Source organism: Oncorhynchus mykiss, chromosome 7 (genome assembly GCF_013265735.2).
Source record: "Oncorhynchus mykiss isolate Arlee chromosome 7, USDA_OmykA_1.1, whole genome shotgun sequence".
Taxonomy (NCBI): domain Eukaryota; kingdom Metazoa; phylum Chordata; class Actinopteri; order Salmoniformes; family Salmonidae; genus Oncorhynchus; species Oncorhynchus mykiss.
The window spans coordinates 25301189-25313256 of NC_048571.1; the positions used below are offsets into that span (position 1 = coordinate 25301189).

At 42.7% G+C, this 12068-nt stretch overlaps 1 protein-coding gene across 1 annotated transcript; it reads left to right on the top strand.

Moving 5' to 3' along the window:
* The first annotated feature begins 611 nt into the window (after positions 1-611).
* On the top strand, positions 612-11326 carry LOC110527567 (T-cell-specific surface glycoprotein CD28). The gene is made up of 4 exons (XM_021608933.2): positions 612-1211; positions 7566-7922; positions 8740-8861; positions 10777-11326. The coding sequence occupies exons 1-4, from the start codon at positions 1133-1135 to the stop codon at positions 10897-10899; spliced, it is 681 nt and encodes a 226-aa protein (XP_021464608.2). The 5' UTR covers positions 612-1132; the 3' UTR covers positions 10900-11326.
* The last annotated feature ends 742 nt before the right edge of the window (positions 11327-12068 follow it).

A 12068-nucleotide genomic window follows, 5' to 3' on the forward strand; every position in this document is an offset into this window, starting at 1 on the left:
GTCGTGCCGGTCACTAGAATCGAAATGGTTGATAAATGCTGAACTGTACTGCCAATGTTATTTGTCAACACCTCTGCCTGTGACTGTGTAAGGTGTGTGTGGATGGGGTGTGTGTGTGTATGGCTTGCGGCCCACCTGGAGGTGGGGGGGGGGGGTTGTGAGTTGGCTGGTGTGGATAAAATGCTAGGCCGAATTCTTGTCCCAGTCCGCTCCCGTGTGTGTGTTCGTGCTGGGAGAAGCTCTGCGTTTGGTGTTCATGTAGGCACTCTAGGAAGACTCCACTCTCTTTAGGTCTCAGTTGGTAGAGCATGATGCTTGCAACCCCAGGACTGTGGGTTCTATCCTCGAAGGGGCCACCAACACCAAAAATGTATGTATGCATGACATGACTGTGTGTGTGTGTATAGCTGTAGTGTGCAGGAGATCAGTAAATCTCTCAACTCCCCCCCCAAACAAACTATAGCACACAACATTTCCTATGAAGATACCTGTATGATATGAAGTGTCTCTGGAAAATTCTTGCACAGAAAAATCATGACAAACAGGAAATGTTGGCCTACACTGTGACCACAACGAGATGTATGGTGATACGATTCGATGTAATACTCCCCTGTCTCTGTGATAATATCAGAGTTTTCCTGACAGTCTGTCGCAGGAGACAGTCACATAGCAACAGAGAAACCTGGGTGAGTCTCTGCGAGTTTTACCAGAAGCAGTGAAATATGATATGGAGGAGAAAATCAAAAGATGAGTAATACGATACGAGGTTCCAAGCCCATCAAAGGTCACACACCGGTAGAGGGTGGAAACTTATGAAGTTCAGAGTGCGGATGTTTTTTTTACTGAAGAGTCCGTGCAGTCAGTCACCCTGTTAGATGTGCAGCAGAGAGAGTTGCTTACAGTCGACGAGGGCCAGATTGTTGTTCACAGTGACAGGTGACAGGGAAGGATGTTATGAGATGCACGCTGTCATCGTGTGACGAGCATGTGTTGTATGTTTAGGTAGAGCAGAGCAGTCACTGTCTCGTTCTGTTTGACATACAGTGTCTTGTCACATTTACCCTGATTGTTGTGCACTGTAAAGGGAGATCAGGGGAGCTTCAGTTTCACAACAAAACTGAGAACTTTCAAGATGAACGTTTACTGGATACCCACGATCCTCCTCTCCCTCTCCAGTGCTGCCAACATGATAAGCTCAAACAACTGTAAAGGTAAGATCTGAGCCTGTTTAATAGGGTGCAATGTTATAGAATGTTCATAGAGTATTGTGTAGAATAGATATAAATGTCAGTCAGGTAGAATAAGAAATCGTTTCAGCTCTAAATTATTACATTTGTCTGAATGTTTCACCATTGGACTTTGTCATTAACGTTCATCTATATTCTCAGTATCAACAAATGTCACCTCAGGTATGATCCATAGCACGACCAGAACATTCTGATAACAAGAACAAAAGCCAAAGATTGCCCAATCAAAGGTTTGCAGATCATTCAAGATTGCAATGCTCACCAAGCTTGGTTTTATCAGGTGGGGATGCTAGTTGCAGTGGTTTGAATTCCTCCAGCACATTACTCAAATGAGTGCAGTTAAACCCCAATTACAAATGTGGATATGCTTCAACATCTAGACTGCAGCTATATTATGAATAGAATAAGCAGGTCTATGTACAGTTCAAGTCGGAAGTTTACATACACTTATGTTGGATTCATTAAAACTCGTTTATCAACCACTCCACAAATTTATTGTTACCAAACTATAGTTTTGGCAAGTCGGTTAGGGCATCTACTTTGTGCATGACACAAGTAATTTTTTCAACAATTGTTTACAGGACAGATTATTTCACTGTATCACTTTTCCAGTGGTCAGAAGTTTACATATCCCTAAATTGACTGTGCCTTCAAACAGCTTGGAAAAATCCAGAAAATTGTGTCATGGATTTAGAAGCTTCTGATGGGTTAATTGACATCATTTGAGTCAATTGGAGGTGTACTTGTGGATGTATTTCAAGGCCTACCTTCAAACTCAGTGCCTCGTTGCTTGACATCATGGGATAATCAAAAGAAATCAGCCCCAAGACCTCAGAAAACAGTTGTAGACCTCCACAAGTCTGGTTCATCCTTGGGAGCAATTTCCAAACACCTGAAGGTACCACGTTCATCTATACAAATAATAGTACACAAGTATAAACACCATGGGACCACACAGCCGTCATACCACATAGGAAGGAGATGCGTTCTGTCTCCTAGAGATGGACGTAAGGTGGTGCGAAAAGTGCTAATCAATCCCAAAACAGCAAAGGACCTTGTGAAGATGCTGGAGGAAACAGGTATAAAAGTATCTATATCCACATTAAAAACGAGTCCTAGATCAACAAAACCTGAAAGGCCGCTGAGCAAGGAAGAAGCCATTGCTCCAAAACCTCCATAAAAAAAGCCAGACTACAGTTTGCAACTGCACATGGGGACAACGATTGTACTTTTTGGAGAGATGTCCTCTGGTCTGATGAAACAAAAATAGAACTGTTTGGCCATAATGACCATCGTTATGTTTGGAGGAAAAAGGGGGAGGCTTGCTACTATTATTCTGACATTTCACTTTCTTAAAATAAAGGGGTGATCCTAACTGACCTAAGACAGGGAATTTTTACTAGGATTAAATGTCAGGAATTGTGAAAAACTGAGTTTAAATGTTTTCGGCTAAGGTGTATGTAAACTTCCGACTTCAACTGTATGTGATGCATTGAATTGGCTGTTTCCTAATGTTGATAGGATTTTGCAGAAATGAATAGGCAGGGGTGACAAGGATGAAACTAAGTGACTAACGTTTTCTATTCCACACAGTTCTGTAACTGCCTCTCTCCACCACTTTATGAAATCTCTCCTGCATGGAACATGTTCAATGTGTGGGTTAAAAATACAATGAAATAAACAAATAATGAAATATGAATAATCCAGATTTGGGGCTAGGTAAAATATAGTGTACTACAGGATTCAGCCTCAGAAGCTATTTCCTCTGTGTGTGTGTTTTATATTTCCCACACAAGTCACCAGAATGTCCTGACAAGATAGGAAAACCTGATAATGTCCTAAATTTGTTAAAATTCTATTTTAGGCTTAGGTTATGGTTAGGGGTTAGGGTAAATAGGATTTTGAATGGGAATACATTTTTCCTCCCCAAAAAGTCCAGAAATGTCACATTAAAAAAAGCTGTGTGTGTGCACAAGATCAAAGTGAAAAGCAATCTGAATCGTTTGAATCCCCTTGAAATTGCTGCCTGTCGCTTCATTGTTTGCTAGAGATGTCCCCACCCCCAAAAAAGTTTGGTTGAGATAAATACTAAATATTCAGCAACACATTCAAAGTCACAGTTTTTTATTTATTTTACCTTTCATTTAACTAGGCAAGTCAGTTAAGAACAAGTTCTTATTTACAATGACAGCCTTTCAGAAGGCAAAAGGCCTCCGGGGGGGACAGGAGCTGGGATTAAAAATACAAAATGAAATTAAAGTATAGGACAAAAGACACATCACGACAAGAGACACCTACACATAAAGAGAGACCTATAAGAAAACAACACAGCATGGCAGCAACCCAACATAGCAGCAGAACAACATGGCAGCAGCACAAAACATGGCACAGTACAAACATTATTGGGCAAAGACAACAGCACAAAGGGCAAGAAGGTAAAGACAACAATATGTCACGCGAAGTAGCCACAACTGTCAGTAAGAGTCTTTGAATGAAGAGATGGAGATAACAAGGTCCAGTTTGAGTGTTTTTTGCAGCTCGTTCCAGTCGCTAGCTGCAGCGAACTGAAAAGAGGACCGACCCAGGGATGTGTGTGCTTTCGGGACCTTTAACAGAATGTGACTGGCAGAACGGGTGTTGTATGTGGAGGATGAGAGCTGCAGTAGATATCTCAGATAGGCGGGAGTGAGGCCTAAGAGGGTTTTATAAATAAGCATCAACCCGTGTGTCTTGCGACAGGTTTACAGAGATAACCCATTTACAGAGGAGTATAGAGTGCAGTGATGTGTCCTATAAGGAGCATTGGTGGCTAATCTGATGACCGAATGGTAAAGAACATCTAGCTGCTCGAGAGCACCCTCAACTGCCGATCGATCTATAAATTACGTCTCCGTAATCTAGCATGGGTAGGATAGTCATCTGAATCAGGGTTAGTTTGACAGCTGTGGTGAAAGAGGAGGGATTACGATAGAGGAAACCAAGTCTAGATTTAACCTTAGCTTGCAGCTTTGATATCTGCTGAGAGAAGGACAGTGTACCGTCTCGCCAAACTCCCAAGTACAGGGATGAGTTGACTACCTCAAGCTCTAAACCCTCAGAGGTAGTAATCACACCTGTGGGGAGAGGGGCATTCTTCTTACCAAACCACATGACCTGTGTTTTGTTCAGAACAAGGTTTAGGGCGGAGAAAGCTTGTTGGACACTAAGAAAGCTTTGTTGAAGAGCGTTTAACACAAAATCCAGAGAGGGGCCAGCTGAGTATAAGACTGTATCATCTGCATATAAATGGATGAGAGAACTTCCTACTACTTGAGCTATGTTGTTGATGTAAATTGAGAAGAGCGTGGCGCTTAGGATCGAGCCTCCGGGTACTCCCTTGGTGACAGGCAGTGGCTGAGACAGCAGATGTTCTGACTTTATACACTGCACTCTTTGAGAGAGGTAGTTAGCAAACCAGGCCAAAGACCCCTCAGAGACACCAATACTCCTTAGCCGAGAGAGAGGTTAAAAAGGTAAAAGATAGGCTTGGCGATGATAGGGGCAGCAACCTTAAAGAATAAAGGGTCTAAACCATCTGAACCAGATTTTTAGGGTCAAGTTTAAGGAGCCGCTTTAGCATCTCAGACTCAGTGACCGCCTGCAGGGAGAAACTTTGTAGCGGGGCAGGGGGGAAAGAGGGAGGAGCTTCGGGGATAATCACATTAGAAGGGGTGGGAGATGAGGAAATGTTGGATGAGCAAGGAGGCATGGCAGAGTCAAATAGGAATCCTGACTTAATGAAGTGGTGATCAAAGAGCTCATCCATGTGCTCCTTTTCAGTAACAACCACATCATCAACATTATGGGACATCATTTAATCGTTTCCCAAACTTCTTGGGGATAGACCCACAGAGAGAGAACTACTCCTTAAAGTAACTCATTTTGGCCTTCCGGATGGACTGAGTACACTTATTTTTCATTTGCCTGAACGAGAGCCAGTCAGCCTGAATATGCGTGTGCCAAGCGATTTGCCAAATGGAATTCTTGAGGTGGAGTAACTCTGCCATATCACAGTCCAACCAGGGGCGGAACCGGTTTTTAATTCTCATTTTATTTATGGGTGTGTATGTTAACAATACCACTGAAAATATCAACAACAAAAAGGTCAAAGTTTCTTCGACAGAGGGGATCAAGCTGATTCTATACCATTTTACAGAGGCAAGATCATGATGGAAGGCTTGCTCATTAAAGTTTTTTAGTAAGTGTCTATGACAAGTCAGGACAAGTCGTTTCACTGAACAGCCATTACAAACACAGACTGTAAAACAGTGATCACTAAGGTCATTACAGAAAACACCAGATTGATACCTATCAGGATTATTTGTAAGGATAACATCAAGGAGAGTAGCCTTTTCTGGATGTTTGGAGTCATACCTTGTGGGATTGGTGATAATCTGAGAAAGATTTAGGGAGTCCCCTTGCTTTAGGACTTGGTCAGGTGGTTTAAGCATGTCCCAGTTTAGATCACCCAGCAAGACAAATTCAGACTTAGTGTAAGGTGCCAGGAGAGAGCTTTAGGGCATTTAGGGTACAGGCCGGTGCTGATGGTGGCCGATAACACCCAGCAACAAGTCAACAAAGAGTTATTAAAGTGTAATGTGTAAAACCAGGAAATCAAATTGTTTGGGGACAGACTTGGTGGAGACAATCAAGCACCGTTGTTGATCCTTGGTAAAGATTGCCACTCCACCACCTTTGGATGATCTGTCTTATAGAAGATTTGTCTTCTATAAAGGTTAACAGTGTTCCAAACACTCTTTCTTAACCACGTCTCAGTAATGACCTATACATCTGGATTGGAGCTGTGAACCCATACTTTCAATTTATCCATTTTAGGTAATACGCTTCTAGTGTTAACGTGCAGAAAGCCCAGGCTTTGACGAGAGCAGAAATCAGTGAAGCAGATCGAGCACAAATCAGAATTGAGGCTAGCAACAGAAGATGGGCCAAGGTGTACATGCACATATAATCAGCAGTAATACAATCAGGTCACGGCAGAGGACAGGGAGAGCTCTGCAGTTTTTATAACATTTGAATGTGCATTAGGTGGCAACACGATCATATTGTACAGCAATTTCCTTAGGTAACATGAATACAAAGCCGGCGAGAGGTGATTAGAATAGGATGGGAGGCCAAGAGTCCATGTAACCAATAGAGAGTCAGAGTCCCGAGTGTGGGAACAAACAGACTGTGTCACAGTTGGGTAAACAAGCAAGTTCGTAGTCAACAAAGCACGCAGGAGTCATGAGGTAAATAGCATAAAGTGCAAGTGAAAAATATAACAACTTGTGGCTTGCCATTGTAAGTTCAGTCACTCGCCTCAACAGTGCATGTGTGCTGGAGGTGACGGAAGCTTGGAAGAGAGGAGGGAGTGTGGCCCGGGGTACCTATAGCAGACAGGGGGAGACAGGCTAGGGCAGACGGTGAACAGATTGCCAGGTGGAATCCAAGAAGCAGTGCAGCAGGCAACGGGAGTAGGTGTCACACCCACTTGTGAGAAACTTTTTTCGGGAGGCAGATTCCTTGTAGAAAATCCCAGCTAATGTAGCTAGAAAGTCTCTGTCTTTTCCATGTGGAAAAGGAGGTCGTTAGCTAGCTACAGTGTATCTTTTCAGTATCGGCGAGTGGTCACAACGTCCAAACAAAGTTGTCCTGTGGCTGTTGTATTTTGGGGATTCTGACGAGGATATTTTCTCTGCACAGATGAAGGGGGCTTCAAAGGCCTCTGCATTTGGGTGGGAAGGGGCTGTGAAACTCACCTGCCGTTGTTAGGCTCAAGAGTTTTCATACCTTTCACGTCACACTACATTGCTAATTTCAGTCTTTCCTAGCAGTTTGGTGGCCTTACATAACAAAATTACCTAGAGTTTGTCTATTACTTTTTGACTTCAGAAAATAAGTTCAGACTTAACATTACTCACTCAGTTTTGTGTTAGATGGTATTTCCAGGTTCCGCTGTGTTTCTTCTGCAGGTTTTGGCTTGTTAGAAGTTATTTTTACTTGATAGTGGAAACAATGATTCAACCAATTTCTGCCCAGTGGGGATGCGTCTTTAAGCAAGCTCTGTAAGTGCCAGACGGTGCTCTGAATGGCTATAATGGCAAGTGAGCAGAAACAGACTGGCACCCAGGCTAGGTTTACTCATCTTGCTGTGTCAGATCAGTGATTTCTTCAAGGAAAGAAGGAGAGAAATATTAAAACAGGGTCCTTGTCTACTTCCCTCTGATATAACGCGCACAACTGACTGCCTCTATTTGACTTTTGACCTTCCCTCACCAGACAAGCTCAGAATGTTCAATGTGGTCCGTGTGTCTGTCAACGGCACTGCATCTGTCAGCTGCCCCAACCTGACAGGCAAGGACCAGGAGGAGATGAGATTCCACCTTTACCTGGGCTTGGTCGAGGTTGGCAACCACACTCACGACAATGGTCACAACCACAACTCCACAGAGACAGTGAGTCCTGTTGGGGAGGGTCTGGGGCTGAGGGTGAACGAACAGGACCATACGGTCAGTTTTGTCCTCTCTGGAATGACCACGGAGCGCGCTGGAGTCTATACATGTGAGGGGCAACCCATGTGCCCACCTCCCATTGAGAAATTACCAGACGAGACTCAGACCTTGGTCCTGGTTGAAGGTATGTTTACTTCAAAAGGAACTGATCTATGCAAGCACAAGCACACACAAATACACACAGGCATGCACAAAATGCTATATATTGATTTACAGAAATATATACACTTGAGTGTACAAAACATTAGGAACACCTGCTCTTCCATGACATAGACTAACCAGGTGAAAGGTATGATCCCTTATTGATGTCACCTGTTAAAACCAATTCAATCAGTGTAGATGAGTGGGAGGAGACAGGTTAAAGGATATCTGAGGTTTGAGAAATTTGAAACATGGATTGTTGTATGTGTGCCATTCAGAGGGTAAATGGGCAAGGCAAAAATATTTAAGTATGGTAGTAGGTTCCAGGTGCACCGGTTTGAGTGTGTCAAGAACTTCAATGCTTCTGGGGTTTTCCACGTTCAACAGTTTCCTATGTGTATCAAGAATGGTCCACCACCCAAAGGACATACAGCCAACTTGATACAACTGTGGGAAGCATTGGAGTCAACATGGGCCAGCATCCCTGTAGCACGTTTGACACCTTGTAGAGTACATGCGGTGACGAATTGAGGCTGTTCTGCGGGAAAAAGCGGTGTAACTCTATATTAGGAAGGTGTTCCTAATGTTTTGTACACACACAGTATATTCTAATGATCTATTTACACTTAAAAGGCTAAACTGGCCAGTTTCCTGAACCTATACAAGCCTACTTCTGGACTTGAAATGTATTTTCAATGGAAAAACGAAGTTACTCTAGGAGTAGGCTTAATCTGGATCCGGAAAACTGCCCCTTAAAGCTTAAAACTCATATCTATCTCTCTCTTTGATTGGTTGGTCAGCTCTCCAGTGCCAGGAAATGAAGATTGGGGTATGTGCAGGCTCTGCTTGGACATGGGTACTGGGGTTCTGGGTCACCATCATCTATGGCCTGGCTGTCACTGTCATCGCCTTTGCCATCCGGGTGAGTGACATCTCGTTTCCTTTACTCAGAGAGAGGGTAACTTGTCTTACGTCTTGTGAGGTGGTGCCTCCTGTGATGAAAAAATATAAGCACGCCTTGGCATAAATTCAATGCACAATTAACTATTTAGTCCACTGAGAGGTAAATAAATACCTGTCTATTTAAGAAAAAATCACCTTGATTAACTCCTTAGTCATAGCTGCCTACTCCTGATGGCTTGTATTTCAAATCATACCGTATGAGCAAAAAATATTTAGCTGGGAAGAGATTTTTGATGTACCGATTCCATGGCACAGGACACACACACACACATACATCGCCTTACGCAGCCCAAATAAATGCTTCATAGTTCAAGTAACAGACACATCTCAACATCAACTGTTCAGACTGTGTGAATCAGGCCTTCATGGTCGAATTGCTGTTAAGAAAAAACTACTAAAAGACACCAATAAGAAGACTTGCTTGGGCAAAGACTTGCTTGGGCCAATAAACAATCAATTAATGGACATTAGACTGGTGGAAATCTGTCCTTTGGTCTGATGAGTCCAAATTTGACATTTTTGGTTTCAACCTCCGTGTCTTTGTGAGACACAGAGTAGGTGAATGGATGATCTCCGCATGTATGGTTCTCACCTTGAAGCATGGAGGAGGTGTGATGGTTCTTTGCTGGTGACACTGTCTGATTTATTTAGAATTCAAGGCATAACTTAACCAGCATGGCTACCACAGCATTCTGCAGCGATACACCATCCAAGCTGGTTTGCGCTTAGTGGGACTATCATTTGTTTTTCAACAGGACAATGACCCAAAACACACTTCCAGGCTGTGTAAGGGCTATTTGACCAAGAAGGAAAGTGATGGAGTGCTGCATCAGATGACCTGGCCTTCACAATCACCCGGCCTCAAGCCAATTGAGATGGTTTGGGATGAGTTGGACCGCAGAGTGAAGGAAAAGCAGCGAACAAGTACTCAGCATATATGGGAACTCCTTCAAGACTGTTGGAAAAGCATTCCTCATGAAGCTGGTTGAGAGAATGCCAAGAGTGTGCAAAGCTGTCATAAAGTCAAAGGGTGGCTACTTTGGAGAATATAAAATATATTTTGATATGTTGAATTTTTGGGGGTTATGTGTTATTTCATAGTTTTGATGTCTTCACTATTATTGTACAATGTAGAAAATAGTAAAAATGAAGAAAAACCCTTGAGTAAGTGTCCAAACTTTTGACTGGTTCTGTATAAAAAACGACGGGCTGATAAATAAAATGACGCAAGATTCAACATTTCGTGTGCTTCAGTTAAATTATTGTACAGAATTCTTGCCAACAACAAAATGTTGAATATTTGGGGCATACAACCATTGCAGCTCTGCAGATTTTGATGTGAGGATACAGAATCAATAGACCATTTGTGCTGGTGTTGCCCTCAAGTGGACGGTTTCTGGTCTCAGTTTAAAATTGACCCTAGAAATAGTACTGTTGGGAGATCTGGAGAGACCGGGTCAGTCATTTACTAACACTCTTAGTAAAAGTATTTATCTTCAACTCGCAATCTATGGATTCTATTTGATAGATTCAAAATCGTATGTTAAACATCACAGCATAGTTGAAAGACATCTTGCGAAGAAATACGAAGAGGGTGGCCAGCTGAGACAGACGGGATGAGCTGGGGGAAATTGAGGGTTGGGATGTGGAACTGGAGACAAGTGGGAGAGAAGTTGCTGGGATGACGATCAAAGAGAAAAGTCAAAATAAGCAAAAAATACCAGTTTAAATGACACAAAAAAAAGTCTAATAATGCAATATAGTATATGTATTTAAAACATAAATGATGCATGGAGACAGTTGTACACAACTACATACATATACACAGCTCACCCTACTCACTCTCCACCTCTTTCTGTGAATTTGATCCTCAGCTCAGACTGAGGAGAGTGGAGTGTTCCCAGAGCGACGACATGAACATCAAACCCAAAGCTCCACTCAGGTGGCCCAGGAAGAAGCAGGGGGTCCAGCATCCAATCCGAATGGGACGATACTGATCACTGTCATCCTCAGATCAGAGTTGAGCCACAATTTGCCTTTGAGAGCTGACTTCTGAAACACACCAAGTTCTCTGTGTAAGCCAGTTCGTCAAGTCACATGGTATACATCTAATTGTACAACTGATTGCGTGTAAATAAAGTTTTGAGTTATCTTATAAATGTAAATCAAATAATTGATGTAATATGATCTTCCGGGAATCTATTGAGAATGGACTCTTGAAGTTGTGGGCAGCATACCCCCCAAACAACAACAAATAATACGAAATGAATGTTCATCTCTCATATCCTCATGCATACTGTAGTCAACGCGCACACACACACAGGTTAAGCTTATAGACACAGGGTGTCACGTTCTGACCATCGTTCTTGTGTCTTTTCCTTGTTTTAGTGTTGGTCAGGACGTGAGCTGGGTGGGCATTCTATGTTGTGTATCTGGTTTGTCTATTTCTATGTTTGGCCTGATATGGTTCTCAATCAGAGGCAGGTGTTAGTCATTCTCTCTGATTGGGAACCATATTTAGGTAGCCTGTTTTGTGTTGGGTTTTGTGGGTGGTTGTCTCCTGTGTCAGTGTTTGCACCACACGGGACTGTTTCGGGTTTTCATGTTTCTTGTTTTGTAGTCGATTTCATGTATAGTTTTGTTATTAAAAGAACCATGAATTATAACTATGCTGCGTCTTGGTCCGATCCCTGCTTACACCTCTTCTTCAGAGGAAGAAGAGAACCGTTACACAGGGACACCCTCAGTGATATGTAGTGCGCGTGTGGCGTAGCTAGAGGAAGACCCTGGTGAATGGGTCTCACGTGAAAGTGGTTTCCAAATACGAGGGGACTTACATCCCATTCTCTCGCTGAGAGCCACTGTGATTGTCATGTATGGGTCAAAATAAGTGACTGTCCTACATTGAAACTGAATTACAAATCCCTGCTTGTGCTTTAGGACATGACCTTGATGCAAGGTACATCTCTATTTTTAACTAAGGAGCACACGGTGTTAACTTGTGTAACTCGGCGGATAAGGAAACGACAGTGGAAAAAAACTGCTGCAATGACAAAAAAAAACACAAAAAAACACCTAGCATCATTTCCTGTTTAAGTTTCCCTTGGAGGTTGTTTTTTGTGTGCAATTGTGCACTTTTGTATGTACAAGAGGCACTGCTCCTTAA